General features: G+C 37.9%; 1 protein-coding gene across 1 annotated transcript; it reads left to right on the top strand.

Moving 5' to 3' along the window:
- The first annotated feature begins 1,632 nt into the window (after window positions 1–1,632).
- Window positions 1,633–7,635, top strand: LOC104270197 (carbohydrate sulfotransferase 9-like). Its single transcript, XM_009864479.1, has 2 exons — window positions 1,633–1,732; window positions 7,583–7,635. Exons 1-2 carry the CDS (start codon window positions 1,633–1,635, stop codon window positions 7,633–7,635), a joined length of 153 nt encoding a protein of 50 aa, XP_009862781.1.
- Window positions 7,636–15,742: the final 8,107 nt, after the last annotated feature.

The raw sequence follows: 15,742 nt of genomic DNA, 5'->3' as shown, positions 1-15,742 counted from the left end.
GTAAATAACATGTAGGAAATTCTGTCTGCAGAATCAAGGCAGTAAGAACTAGATGGAATAAAGCACCTACTTGCCTTCCTTCCATGTTCCAGGTTCAAACCAGATGCTTCATGACTCAAAGACTTCAGACAGAACATTTACATTCTGTTAATGGCTAGCCATCTTTTTTCTGTGGAACAAATACATATAAAATGATTAATGTTTAAACTCTGGTTTCCGCCGGCGAGTTTATGCTTCAGAGAGGTATATAGCTTTAATGGCACAGAATTAGAATAAAAACTGTAGTGTTCTGAATACAGTTTTCTTGTTCTTGAAATCATCTATCTCTTTCTAATGTAGTTAGTTCGCTCATTCAACAGCTATTTTTAATGGGAGTTCCTGCTAAGCCTTATGTGTACACGTATTTTTAGAAATTTGGCAATTTTAGATATAACAGTGCTACATTATTTAAAAATACAAACTTGTGGAACACTCAGTACTTCTATCTTTCAGAATAACTGTTATATGCCAGTGTTTTATTTTTCTGTGTATTTGGATGCACATGTACTTTAGCTCTGTTCTTCTAACAGATTTCTCTTTCAAATGTTTTCCAGTAGGCTGTCTGCCTTTAAACCTTGAGTTTTTCTTTGCATTCTTTGGGGCAGTTTACCAGATACTTCTATCCGATCTGCACTTACCAGAGTGTCCATTGTGTTGAATTTTAGCACTTCTCCTGTGAAAGCCAGTTTCAACAGCTGCTTCTCAGTTTCTAGTAATGGTCTTTAAAGTGAATACATTCTTATTCAGGTTAAGGAGTTTGCTTTTTTATGATCCAAAATGTCTTCTTCTGTTGTTATAAACTGAATTTTACAGTGCCTTTATGGCAGGTGCAGTGTATCAGGTAAATTGCTTCGTTTTTCTAGACTCTCTACTGTGCAGGAAAGTAATCTTTTTTTGGAAAGGTTTTACATTTGACCTCATTTCTGTTGAGTTTAGTGGCAAGAACTGAGTTCTTGACAAATCCTTCCCGTGTTGCAAAATATCTGAGTAAAAAGATGATGCCTTAATTCCATTTCTGCTGCATTACTCATACTGTCTTACACTGATGTTCTCTAACCCTTAAAAACTCAACCTGAATTCATGTTTGAGGGCAAACATTGGAGTAGCACTCCCTGAAGCAGAGGTTTGGCCATCTCAGGGGGCTAGTGGTACAAAGGTGCAACTTGGCTACCTGAGGGGGTTCCTCCAGCTGCTTCTCAGCTGTGATGTTTGGTGGGCAGTGGTGTATTGATGTGACACCCGGGCACCTTGTTTGGTGTTTGACCTCCCTCCACTGCAGCAGGGGAGGGATGATGTTTGGTGGTGTGGAGGCGGAATGGTCTCTGCAGCCACTTCAAGAAACGCTTCTGCTTGGAACTTGTCTAGGGGTAGAAGGATTGTTGAGATCATGAACAAAATCCAAGTATTTGAAGAAATAGTTTGTAAGAGATCCAGCTTGTACATAGTATGCTGTTTCCACAGTCAGTGGTGAAGAATAAATATGTAACACAAGAACTAGCTCTATCTCTTGTTATTCCAGGTCTGGGACTCTGAAAACTTCAAAGTGAGGCATGTGTCCTTCTGAAAGTTGAAAAGTAGCCCCCTGGTAGGGTCATGAACCCAAGACAAGTTTTTGTGTCTGTACTGATGTTTGGAGTAGCTGGTCTACTCCTCTTCATGTATCTACAGGCTTGGATTGAAGAACAACATACAGGTACAGGAGATTTTCTTTCTTTCTTTTTCTTCCTCTTTTTTTTTTTTTTTAAATGTAATTGCATCTGTTACTTAAAAGATGACTGTGAAGTCCAAATACATGTGGAAAACTGACGGGAGTCCCCCTGTTTGGCGGTAGAATGCCATTGAAAACAGACTTGTTTTAATTGCTACACTTCATATAAGCATTAAGAAATTTCTTAACTCACATGAAAAGATGCCCTCAGCTACCTAATCGTATTGTATCAGCTTCATCTGCAAAGGCAAGTGTTGCAAAAGCATATTGTGCGTGTGTGAAGCCAAGCAAGTCCAGCTTAGAAATAATTCTCTGTGCTGATTTTCTGTGAGTTTTGTACATTTTATTTTGTGTGGCAAAAAGGTTTTTTTGGAGAATTACTGCTATATCTTGTAAACAGAAGTGGGCTTCTAAGCAGCAAAGCTCATATGGAATCATCGTATCCTAATTTTTTTGTTGTGGGGGTTTTTGTTAGAGTTAGGTACTGCACTTACAAGCCTTTTTTAGATAAAGCCTCAGAGTCCTATTGCAACTTCAGGTAAATCTGCATTGGCTCAGGGTTACACTTCTGAATTGAATTTCTGTTTTTTCCCTATTCACCATATCTGAATTTACACCATATATTGATCAAGATATCTTTTTGGATGAAACTAAAACAGACTATTCACCCCAAGGTCTAATGGATGCTCGGTTCACTGGGTCAGTCTAGAGTTAGTCTGAAGGACACTCCCCCTTCCCCCTAAAATATGTATAAGGTGAATGTCAGTAAGGTCCTTAACACCCACTGATTTGCACTGCAAATCCACTTCTGTTGTGCCATGTTACTTGATTGCGTATCCTCGATTTTAGCTGTATACTTGTTTGGAGTTCTTTGTTCTGTTTTTTATTCCCCCACACACACACATTAACAATATAAAACATGCCCAACTTAAGAAGTCCTGACATTTGTACTTCATGTCTCTGTTGCTCAGCTTCCATTTCCCCTGTAAAATTCTTTATGGTATTCTGATAGTGTTGTGAAGAAATACATCTGTAAAACCATATTAGTCTTCTGGCTTTATTGATCTGCGCTTTTATTCTGTGTGAGGCGCTGGGCTCTATGTTTTGGAGAGTGGTGGTGAGGGGACAATCTACTGCATCATTCCTGCAATTGTTTGACAATGACCTTGAGGTTTATTTATTTTTTTTTAACTAAGTGTGATGATCACAATGTTAATTTTGGCTTGTTAGTGTTTCTGGGCTGATCCAAGGCGTTTACAAGCTTGTATTAACATAACTGTTAAAAGAGGTAGTATAGGCTCCCTTTGGAAGGGTCAACTGTAATCAGTTGTTGACACAAGTGTGCTGGCAGGAACAGAGCACGCTGGGGGGTTGGAAGGGAAGTCTTCCTTGAAAATCTCTACTCTTCTCAGGAATGTTAAGGGCAGATATCCTTGCTTTCAAGGTAGTTCAGGAATGTAGATGATGACTGTAGATTATTGATTTATTTACTTGCTTGCATTCTTCACATTCCTTACATCTTCTCTTGTGCTGTGATTAACCTTTCTTTCCTTGCAATGCTCTTTGTTGCTATTTCTCGCTGCGTTTTTTCCACTCCTTTCTTTTGTCTGTATCTGTCTACTATTAAAAAGAAACAGGAAAAATATAATAAAGGGCAAATTAGAACATACTGTGTTCATATGGGCAACTAGATGCTTTCTTTGGGGTTTTATTTGATGTATTGCCATAATCTTCTGGAGGAGAGAGGCTTCTCCTTGTACACATAAGTCATTTGCACGTGAAAACATTTCCATAGTAAAATGGAAACTATCAGAGAATAACAGAATGCTTAGTGAGCTTAAAGTGTGACTGCAGTTTTGAATGCCCTTTTGTCTCACTGAACTGCTGTTGTGAAGCACTCCAGCAAGATCCAAAAAAAAATAATTTTGGCACTCTCTTCACTCTCTAGGTTGTGCACATCAGGAGTACAGAAAAAAATAATTCTTCGGTGTCCGCTTTTGCCTCTTCTTCCAATTTAATATGTAGAGAGCCATTCTTTTTTATTTCAAACACCTGTATTTCTTCTAAACCCCCTGTAGCTTAGTTCTCTAATGTTCTCCCCTGTATGTTGCTTAAGAGTCAATATAAAATAAAACATATTTACATATTTACAATATACTTTGGTTACGGGCATTTTGCACTCTTTTTTCTTTTCTACTGTGTTTTTCATATTGCCACGTGCTGTGTACTGTGGCTTTTTTGGGGATAAGCTGTTTCTGGAGACTCCCAAACTGACAAGTATCTTTATAAGGATTTTATGTACTGCTTTAATCATGTCACTAGTTGCACAGCTGTAAAACAGCTAGTTTTAATCTACAAGTGGCTGAGTGTGTCATTTGATGTTCCATTAAGAAATGGAAAGTGCATCTCATGCTACAGGCTCATAGCACAGCAGTTGAGTAGAGATAAGTGTCTATTGTAGCCAGAACTATTTTTATCTTCCATGGTGCCCTGCTCAAGGCATTCATGTTTGCCTTTGGTTGCTAAAGGATGGAAAGTTGGCTGTATTTGAGTGTAGGAGAGTATCTGTTTTACACAAATATAGTGCTGCTGCTTGCCACCCTGTTCGTCTGAAAGACTTGGGGCCTTTATAAATCACAATCACTGGAAGAGATACTGCATTTTACTAGATTGTTGTTTCTGACATTCATACTTATTTCTCTGGCTTTCCTAGCTGTGGTGTGAATGATTCTCAACCAGATGTAGATTTTATGGGAAGTTGGAATATTCTGTGGTAATGCCCTGTTCCTTATTAGTTGTTGTCTAGACTGCTGTATTAAAGTCAGACTACTTACTTTCATACTCACCATTCACATTGCCACCTTTTCTCTTGCTGTTCATAACTTTTCAACTAGACCTTATGCCACTTCCCTTTCATAGTTCGACTTCTTCCTGTTTCCCCCTCTCTCTACTTGCTCTTTGCATGCCTGAGATCTCAACTGTAGTTTTATTCTCATTTGTCTTATTTTCCTCTAGAACAGATCTTCTCTAAACATCTTTTTTCCTGATTTACTTTTTCAAACTTACCTCATCACTCAAATTTATCCAGCACAGGAACACCTTCACTAATCTTTCATCTCATCAGTCTACCTCAGATGCACCCACAGGCTCAGCAGCTGGATGCATCTCTCAGTTCAGCCATGTCCTCTGTTCCCTCCCATTGTGCTTGGACTCCAAATTGTTTCCCATCACGTTCATCATCCCTATACTTTAACAAAGAGAAAATATTTCATTTAGAAGTGTCTAAGAAACAGCTGCTGGCTACATGGTGGTCCTCTCTGATGGCTTTTCCGAGACGTTAGCAGACTGAGGGAACAGGTGAGTTTCTTGGTTTGGCTCTGTGCATGGAGGGTATAAAGACAGAATGATATATCCTTACTTAAATGTATCAGAGACCTTCTGTTGGGTGTCTTCAGTTCACCTCAGTGGAACAGCAGGAAACAGAGCTGTTGAGAACAGTCTGACATAAGCGTCAACACATAGAGACTTCAGCTGGCCGAGAACTTCATTGACATCAACATTGATAATGTAATGTATATGGAGTGCTTCAAATTCTCCATTTATAAGTATATTCACCTATGTATAATTTCATGTACGTAACTGAAGCTTGATGTCAATTCAACTAAATCCCACAGTTTTACTTGACAGTTGCCCATACAGTCTTGCATTCTTCAGTGAAAGCATCAAATATTGTGGCACTGATTAAGAACAAATTACTATTTATTATATGCTTAGTAATTTCCAGCACTGTTAATCTTCTTCAGGGGAAGAAGACTGCTTCGTCTTTCAGAGTTGATGTTGGGTTTTATACTAGAAAATACCTGAATTAGTGGGGAGTGGGATTCAAAGGACACTTGCATTTTAATCCTGCGTTGTTATAGACACAAACTGGAGTTTTAATTTAGAAATTCCAATTCCATACTTTAAAACTTTTCTTTTTTGAAGAGGTTGATATGATTTAGTGTGACTGATGGCTACCAAATCATCTGAGAATATCTTTGTGAATAGATCTGCATGATGATCTTGTTGTGTGGGGTTTTCATGGGTTGCTTTCCCCTCTTATAGTCCTTCTTTTGTGAAGTATGCCTAGTAAATTTATAATTATTCAGTCTTTCATGGGGTGCAGTATGATCTCTAATTAATGTGAAGAAGGCTGCACTGCCTCTGTCCTCCCATTTCTGTTTCTTGACCATGGCAAAGTGTAACTGTTTTGTTTTTCAGCAGTTTTGTACATCCAACTCCTGAGTAGCTTCGTCATACAGACTTCATCCCCATTCCTCAGGCAACAGCTCTTGTTTTTGTAGAAGTATCAGAATGAAAATCCAGATAAAAGTCCCATTTTAAGAAAAGTTTGAGATTCCACGACCCTGCATGATCCATGAGCTGGGAAAACTATGTAAACAATTTAGTCTCCTACTGCTGCAACCAATCCAGGCTGTATCCATACTACTCAGCATAAGCAGGTGGACTTTTTCCCCCACTTTGCCAGACTTGATAATTCAAGGGGATCTTTTAGGTCCTTTGGTATAAGTCCATAGAGCAAGATTCTTTCTTACTTTGACTCTCTAAATAGCAAATGAACATGTGTCTGTATGCGGTAGGTATTTAGTCTTTGCTGTTTCTGCAGGTTGATTTTTATTTAAACATTGCCTAAGTGGAGCAACACAGATATGGCTTGAAGGACAGTTCATATGCGACAGATTGGAAAGGCGACTGTATACACAGTTTTCCCAGACAGTCTTCAGTAAATACACTAAACTAATATATTTGTAGAAACCAGGTTTGTAAATAAAGGAGAAAAGGACACTGCTCAGTAATGGTTATTAATCATGAATAATTTAGTTCTTTTAGTAACCTTGAAATATTTCTGTTGTCAAAGGCTTGGGTACTTATGGAAGTCTTGCTAACTTTGCTGGAGGCCACTGATATGGCAAGCAAATCTCCCTGGGTTACAATGTCCAATTACTAATGAGGCCGTTCTAATGATGCTGGGTCTGTTTAGGTTTTACCCTTCTGTTTAGAATATGCTGTCTTCTCTGCGTAAGGTGTTTTTACTTCTTTGCTTTTTTAAGAATATGCTTCGTTATTGGATTGAAGCACAAAAGCACCACTTCAGTTCCAGAAAGCCCTTTCCTGAAAAGCTGATCATTCAGGAAACAAAGCCCTGCAATTTTGTTTTATCAGTGCACTGAATATGTGATACAGTACCATTGAAGATGTACATATAGCCTTGCAAAGCAAGAAGGACGAAGAGGTGTGTTTTACCCAGCAGGTCATCATTTAGAAGTAGAAAAATTTTAGAGATAAAAGTTTCTCTATTCCTGCCTTGCTCCGTTTTGCTTGAGTGTACTGCGCATTTTCAGAATAACAAGTGGTTGCTGCTGTAGTATGCTTCAGGCTGCTTACCTCTCCGTCTGATGTTGAATTGCTTTGGTATATTTCTTGATTACAGACAGCCCTATTAGAACATATGGTGTGGTCTCTGCAGAAATCCAAGGGAAACCTTTGGTTTATAACTATAATTAAATCAGAAATCCTCATATTTGCTTTTAGTGTGTGCATATACATATACGTGTGTGTGTGTACATTTATTTTTAGTATCATCTTTATTTCCCTTCTTTGTGTGAGAGTAGGGACTGCTGGTAGGAAGAAACATATTAGACAGAGACCTGTGTTCTCACCACAGATATTTGTTTACAAGGGGATCTGTTTATACCAAAGATTTGTTTTGGTGTTCAGTCACAAAAGTCTTTTGTGTCTTTTTGCTTTCATTTTACTCCTTGTTTCTGTAAATAGGTTATTGGTATAAACTAGGCATAATTCTTGATAATGCAACATCTGTGAAATAAACTATAAAGATCGTGAGGCTGACAGGTTACAAGAAATAAGAGCTATTTCGGTGTACAAAGGATTAATGTCCTGCACATTATGTGTATGGTTTAGCTGGGGGGAAAAAAAGAAAAAGTGATTTATGACTCAGAGCAAAATGTTCAAGGAAGAGGAAAATTTTCTTTTAACTTTTTTTTAAACATGTAAAAAACCACTATTTTTTTTTTTGCTCTTTTTTGGTTTAGAGGTAATCACCATGGCATGGCAGCATGGAGAGTGGCTAGGCTTTCAGGGTCCCTGCTGCCTCAGACAACCGTTTCACATACCTTGTTCTATTTATGTTAATAGCATATTGAAAGAAAAAGAATGTTTCTACATTTTTACAGCACTTGTGGAAAGGATTTCATAACTATCAGTTTGAAACTGGGAAGATTCACGTTACATTAACATACAGCGTTTTCCTTCTCAGTTCCTCCAACCTTGAGCCTTGTGGCTGTCTTCAGCCACAAAGGAGAGTTAATTGGGCACTGTCAAATGCTATATTTGAACAGACAAAAACCAAACCAACAGACAAACAAAAAAGAACATAAGAAAAAGAAACAAATAAAAAAACTCTCCAAAGTTTGTTCATTTCTATCCAAAGCCAGGGTCAGTGATCAAATCGGTGTACAGGCTCCTTTTACTATAAATATTCATTTCTTAAGAAAACTGCAAAATATGCTGTATTTCAGGCATCACCCTGTGTATAAGTGAAACTATTCCCCAGTGTGTGTGAGCCATACTTGATGGAAAGTGAAGGGGAATAAACATATCACAAACATCTGTTTAATTTGGATTTCAATTATATTTTATCTTGATTTAGCAAAGACATGCAGCAGCACCCTGTACTGCCTGGAAAGCCTTAGTTTGGCAGCAAGTGGCTATCGTATTTTGAAATCTAGAAAATATTATCTGCTGCAGTAGTTCTTTAAGAATGCCCACTCCTTCCAGTCCCCATTTACCTGTATATAGTTCTGTAATATTCTAAGAAAAGAATAGGACATCGTCAAAGCTAGCCCTTTCCGAACTAATAGTTGAAGAAAGGAGTGTAGAGGCTGTTAACTTAAAAATTAACTTTTTCACTCTGTTTTGTTGATTTTTTTGGAGGGGATTCAGGAATACTGCAGGGCAGAAACTCTGGAGTAGTAGGAGTGGGATACAGGGTGACTGGTGTTGAGGCAGTGATTGTAAAGAATTCAGTTCAAGTGCAGAGAATCTGCGGTGAGCCGAGAAGACAATAGTGAGGGAAAAACTCAAAGGATGTTGTTGGCTTTGGAAAGTTGAGTTTCTGGAGAAGCAAGGATAGCAAGGCAATACTTGTCTCCTGGCAAATAATTTCATTGCCCTAGAATGTAGTGGATGATGGCCTAATAGCCACAAAATTTGACATGCACCTCGGGGGACAGCTTCTGCATGTCATGAACACAGGCTAACATCCAGAAAAGTAACCAAAGATCAGCAGCCTAAGGTCAAGAATAATCAGAATCAATATTAAATTTCACTGTGAGCAAATGCCAGGTGAAAGAAGAGGAGGTGATAATTAATTTTATATTTAATGTGATTGGAACTGAGCAAGTAATTTCAGTACCAATTATAATCTGGCAATAGAAGAACTTAGCCATCTGTACATATATCTATGGGTGAAGGCAGAAGCTGTTACAGGTTTGTAATAAGTTTCTGCTACAGATATAACCTAGGCTTAATATAAGCATGCACTTAGAAACAGTTCAAGTGAGCTTGAGGTTATCTAGAGTCACACAGTTGTGCCTTAGGTAAGTGCATATTGCCTCTTGGTAAATTATTTGTAAGACAAATTAGGATTTGTGATTTTTTGGTTTTGACTATGATTGACTAGGGAGATGTGGTGCATGTTCTGTTAGCTGCAGCTGGAAGCACTCAGTTGTGTTAAACAGAAATGGGGAAAATATCAGTGCCTCATGCTTCACCATTCATCCACAAAATAGCTCTGTTAAGGAAAGAAAATATGTCTAATAGGAAATAATAAATGTGGTAAACATTGTGCACAAAGGCAGTTTTTTCTCTGACTCATACTTGGTATTCTTGCTTAAACTTTTTTAAAAGAGCAGACAAACCCTCAAAGAGAAAGAAACACAGTTGTTCCTGAATTGTTGCCAAAACCCCACAGTTTTTTTGTTGCTCCAAGATGTGTGCCATGAGATGTCACTATGACGTTGCATAACCATACTGTGTTTTCAGAGAACCATACAGATAGGCGATAACGTTATGTTTAAAATGAAGAGTGTATTCCTGCTCTCTGGCAGCTGTTGATGGTTCGCAAACATGCATTTTTGCAAGCCTTAGTGTGAACAAGGGTCTTACTTTCTTGGGTCAGGATGTGGACCACGGATCTGCAGGGAAGACACTTGTGCAAATGATGTTTTCTCTGTGCAGCCATAACTTGTGGCATGATGCCCACTGCTCTAGTTTCCTCAGGAAGCTGTCCACTCTGGCACCATTTCAGTGGGAATGAGAACAGAGCAGTGTGCATGCCAGGCAGTTTTCTTGGGAGGGTCGGCCACCCAATCGGAGGGGGCACAATGTCAGGTTCATGCTTGTGAGGGACACAAACAGCCGAGTGCCAAAAAGCTGTTCTTGAGAGGGATTAGCAGGAGAAGGGCCAACAGCTCTGTTGTTCATAGAGGACTTTGGGAAAAACAATGGGGTAAGAATAACTGTAGCTCTTTCATTAAAGGATGGCTACTAGTCATGGAAGCTTTTGGTTCCTTCAACCAAATATCCTCAAGCCCTATTACTTCTCAGATTTATTCTTCTTGGCTTTGGTGTCATAATAGTGACAGCTGAAGGAGAGGGTCTTCTTAGCAAAAGCTTAATAAAGATGGGTCAATAGATCTTCCCATTTTGCTCCACTAATTTATGCAAAAGTATTCCTTCCTGACAAAATATGTAGTGACAAAATAATGCAGTGGAGTCTGTGTTGCAATAGTTATTGTACTAAAAAAAAAAGTTATGGTATATTAAAGTATTACAGTACACTCTTCAGGTGAAGCATGGCAAGAAATCACATGTAGAAATATTAATTTTATTTTTATTTTTCTTTGATTTTGGCTCTTTCTTGCTATCATTAAAGATTCAGTAGTGCACAGTATGCCTTGTCCACTACTGAGAACTAATGGGCTACAGTCGTTGACACAGGTCATTGCACTTGAATTCTTTGTAAAATGTAGCCTGTTACTTTAAGCATGTTACATACATAATTCATTAAATGTCATTGCTTTATAAATTCTGTAATTATGGTCAAGAATTATGGTACACTTTCCAGAGAGGTCTGTAGCTCTGTTCTTGATGTAGGGACAAAGAATCAAGACTTTTCATGAACTTCAGCTTGATTTGGAAACACTCAAACTGAGTACCTCCACAAAACAATTATTAATAAAGGTAATAAATTTGTTCTCATCAGGAACTGAAATTTACATAGGAATATAAGATACTCAAGTTGTCTACCTTTTCTACTTATTAGCAGTCCTCTAAGAGGTCATCAAATATGTAAATACAGACACTGGTGAAGAAAAAAAATCTATCATGTTCTCTGATGGGAGAGAAAGAAACAGGGCAGGTAAGTTGGCAGAGGGACTGGAATTTACTTGGATGTGTTTTTCTCTTTTTTACTCTCTTGCTGTGGGAATTGCTGAATTATTAATGCAATAATAAAGTCCATTTGATATGAATAGACTCCTAATCACTAAAGAAATTATTTGTAGGAGCAAAATTATTAGAATCGGAGTTGGCTGGCTGGTGCCTGATTAAATGATATCCAATGAAGCAACAAAATGTAAAACAAGTGCATTTTTACAAGAATTATTTGATGATTTTTCTTCTTCCTCTGTGTGATTTTATGTCAAAGATTTGCTACTGCAGTCTTTGGGACTGGTGGCAGAGAGAAGAAGATGATAAACATCTCTCAAAAAAACCCTGACTTTGCCCCAGACTTTCAAATTAGTTTCACTGGGCTGGTGGGGGCAACACAGAGTGTATGCGAAACACAAGAAATAATATCAACATGATTATTGTACTTTTCCTATATTTGTTTTTTAATTTGCTTTATCCTCTTACAGGTGACAAAATTAATTTCACCCTACTTCTTTTCTGTTACAATATTTCACTTCAGTGTGTCTATTTTGAAGACGAGCAGGCAGATGAGACTGGGGTTATGTAGGCTGAGGTAGTTGCAGTGAGGTATAAACACTTCATGATTTATTTAACCTTTGAGCAGAAATTCCTTTCTGGTAGAATTAATCTGCAAATAGCTGAGGTGTGCTACCTCTTAAGTTATGATTCATTATGCAATATAACAAAACTATACTGGTATCAGATTTAGGACTGATGTATGTATAAATATAAGCCAGATAAAACTGCCAGGTACTGTGACTGATGGGTAGGTTCAAGGTATTCTAGGCAGGTAGAGTCAGTCTGCCTTGCCTCTCTAGCTACAAAATTATGCATATTGTACAACTGGTAGTAATATGCAGTAAATAAAACATTATGGAACAACAATTGAAAGTCAATTTAAGCAAAGACTAATCTGAGATGGACAATACCCCACATAAGTAATCTATGTTCTTGACAGGGGTTAATCTTGGTATTTTAAATGGACTGATCTATGTGGACTAGTATCGACTTAAGGCAATCATATTCATGATTTAGGGGAGGTCATCTGTTCATTTTGCAAACTTCTGCTATTGTTTCAGCATTTGTTGGTGCCTGAAGACCAGGTATTTCCTCTGGGTCTCAGGTCTGCCAGGACTCCAAAGCTATTAGCACAGCACATTTTTGGTTTCCTTGCCCCTACAAGGGCCAAAGATCCAAGAAAGAATCAAAAAGGCTCATTCAGTCTGTTCAAAAATGCATTGGTTAAAGCTCATACATTCACTAGCAAATGTGTTTTGTTTTGGTTTACCCCCTGAGGTAAACCATAGCAAAAAAGAGATTCAAAGGATGGTGGAAAAAAAGTGAATGGTTTCTTGATCCTTGATGGTAGGAAAGGAGATTAAGTCTGGTGCTACAGTTGTTTAACTTCTGTTACAAGATACGTGTTAAACCTACGTTGTACTAGTATATATTTATTGTACATGTTAATATTTTTCATGATTTAGTATTAATTTGATCCAACTACTTCTTGGTAGTTCCTATCACTAAAATATTTTTGTCCTTTGACTATGTTACTTCTCACATATCAGTTGTTAAATTGTCTATCATTAAATCATGTTCCAGTGACACCATTCAAAGAAGACTATCATCACACCGTTAGCTATTCTGAAGCGTAGGAAATGTAAAACTAATATTGCAGGTGTGCTATGACTAACCTGGCCAAAACTGTGGGTTTGGGAAACTTCTGATATTTCAGGTTTTTCCAGAACTCCAGTTCCCACTGTGATTTCTTTTCCTGCCCTCCAAATATTTGGAAGAACTTAATGTGGCTGCAGTTTGTGAAGGCTTACAATGGATAAATGTGTAGGAATATCAACTTTTTTATGGTGAAAAGTAAAATTATCTTCACCATGTTAAAAATCACTCTGTGCCAAAAAGGTCTGTGCTTCAGAGGATGTTGATGCTTCTACTGATCATATAAGCGATCTGTAGAATTAACAAAGAATTTTTTTGGTGCAAGGAGCACTGAAGTTTGACCAACTGAAAATACTTAAGTGTCTGTTCCTGCTTTCTTTCTCAATATTCTCTTTTTTTGGCTTTTGTCGTTTTACTCTGATGCGATAGCGCGCATGTAGAACAAGTGTTTGTGGGGTAAAGGTAATGCTTCAGGTATTTATATTGTTACAAACAGTCACATTTTTTTCTTCAATAAATAGCAATGAAACTGAGCAAATAAATACGTTTGAATTTCATGTAATGCCAAATACTCTGTCAATAGAAATGTTCTCTTGAAACTGTACATGTCTAGGATTGTTTTCCAGCTACTAATATAACAAAATATTTGTTGTGGGGGTAGGAGTTATAATCTGATATCTAAGCATCTAATGGAAAGTAACAGTAAGCATTTTTATGTGGAGGCTTTGTGTTGTAATGGTGCTGTGAGCTGGGGAAGGAGGAATGGTGGAAGGGAGAGAAGGCAGACCCTGAAAGGGAGGTGAAATAGGTTTGATGGTGTGACAATCAGCCCTTGGGGAAAAAAATGCCTGGAACTAACAAACTGGGTGGGTCCAACAAAAGCAAAAGGCCCAGATTTGACTCCTGTGCATTTTCTGAGACAGAGAACCGTAATCAAGGGGATCATAAATAGTCTTTTGAGTGAGGAATGTTTAAAGGACATGACTTAGTCTTAGACTGCCATAAATCCCAGTGAGGGGAAGCATTCAGACTTCTATAAACCTGGAAGCTCTAAAGTTTCAATGAGAAATGCTATTTGAGCTAAGCAAAGGGAAGTACAGTAGTAAGATGATCACTGTCTCCCACATAAGACATATCAGGTCACCTTTAGCTTTGGTTACCTCAAGTAGAGGCTTATGAAGGCAGTTTTATTTGGTAAAGAAGAACTAGAACTAAACCAGGTCTGGTCCACAGGTCTCTCAAGCTTTGCCTATTGTCTCTGCCACAGTACTTAGGGCAGACTATCTAAAAATAAGGCAAGTTTATAATAATATTTCAGATAATTTTCTTTACCCTTTGTGATTTATAGTTTAGAGGCTTACTTGATTGGAGATGTGTTCAGTAGCCCTGGATTATTTCTTTCATCAGTTTGTATCGTGTCGTCTTGACTGATGCCTTTCCTCCAGGATTCCTCTGTTGAGGAGTGCCCACCTTGAGTGTACTGGAGACTCCTAGTAGCTGTTTAATTCTATGGAAATATTCACCAGAATATGATATTGTTGGATCATTAAAATAGATTTTCCATGTTCTGTCCCAGTAAGAATGTCATTTACTGATCATAAAATAAAAAAGTAACTAATAGGTAATTAGCTCAGCAGAACATCCTGGATTACTTCTTTACTTTCTTGCTACCTTTCTGTGCTTTTCTCTTGCAAAAACTGTAAGTCAGGAGTGATTGTTTGTATCACTCAGCTTTGTACCTATTAAAGAATTGAAAGTAACATGGGGAATGTTGTTTTCTTTTTTTTTTTTTAAAGGGGGAAGATATCTATTTAACTGTACTCTTGACTGTTCTGGGATTGACTGCTCACATGTGTAAATAAACTGTCTTTCAAGAAGAGAAATCAAACTGACTCTCAACAATCAGAGATCCAATAGATGTTTGAGAGAATGAGGTGTAAAGCACTTTCTCTGTAACATGATGATTAGAATTTATAAAAAATTAATAACAGGTAGAACTGCACTTCTCCAATGAGGCCAGTAACGGAAGTGAAACGATGAATAAATTAATGATAATGCAAAAAGTGCTTTTTAAGGAACTGTTTTTTGATTCAAAGCAATATATGGTTTTGATTACATGGATTTTTTTTTCATGCTTTTGATGAAACATGCATCTCTTAGTGCCTAAGATTGAAAGGGAAAGAAGTGAGGATTTCTGTGGGTTTTTTTTTTTAATAAAACATCAAGTGTTCTGAATGCCATATTTGCTTAATGTTGCTTGTACATTGATTAGAAATGGAGCTGACAGTCTGATCTGGGCAAAGCATTTGCAGAGTATGGATAGCTGATAGAAAAGTGAGGTAGCTTGGGTTTTTCATCACCATCTAGGATGGAGTATTAGTGTATCAATCAGCTGCAACACCTTTGGGAACAGAATAATGATTAAACAGCGTTTGTGAAGCTATTGCCATTGCCCTTTCGACTGCTTAGAGGAACTGACCTGCTGCCATTTCAGCTCAGAAGAGCCGTCTGTCATTCGTGGGTGTAGGTCCACCAGTTCACTTCTCCAGCTTAGAGAAACTGAGTGTCTGACAGCAACTGAGGGTGTTCGGGCTATGAAACTGCTGCCTGAACTTTAGTGGAAAAAAATTCAATTTTCTGGTCTTAGCCAACAATTAATGAGGAAGGTGACAGTAGAGTCAAGTGGCCATTGCTGAGAGAAATTATTCAGATGTGAGGGATGCATGAACGGAAGAAAAGTAACTTCATCAATTTGCAACAATTTAG

This window comes from Apaloderma vittatum, unplaced genomic scaffold, assembly GCF_000703405.1.
Source record: "Apaloderma vittatum isolate BGI_N311 unplaced genomic scaffold, ASM70340v1 scaffold10572, whole genome shotgun sequence".
In the NCBI taxonomy this organism is placed as follows: domain Eukaryota; kingdom Metazoa; phylum Chordata; class Aves; order Trogoniformes; family Trogonidae; genus Apaloderma; species Apaloderma vittatum.
This window is presented reverse-complemented; position numbering and strand designations above follow the sequence as displayed.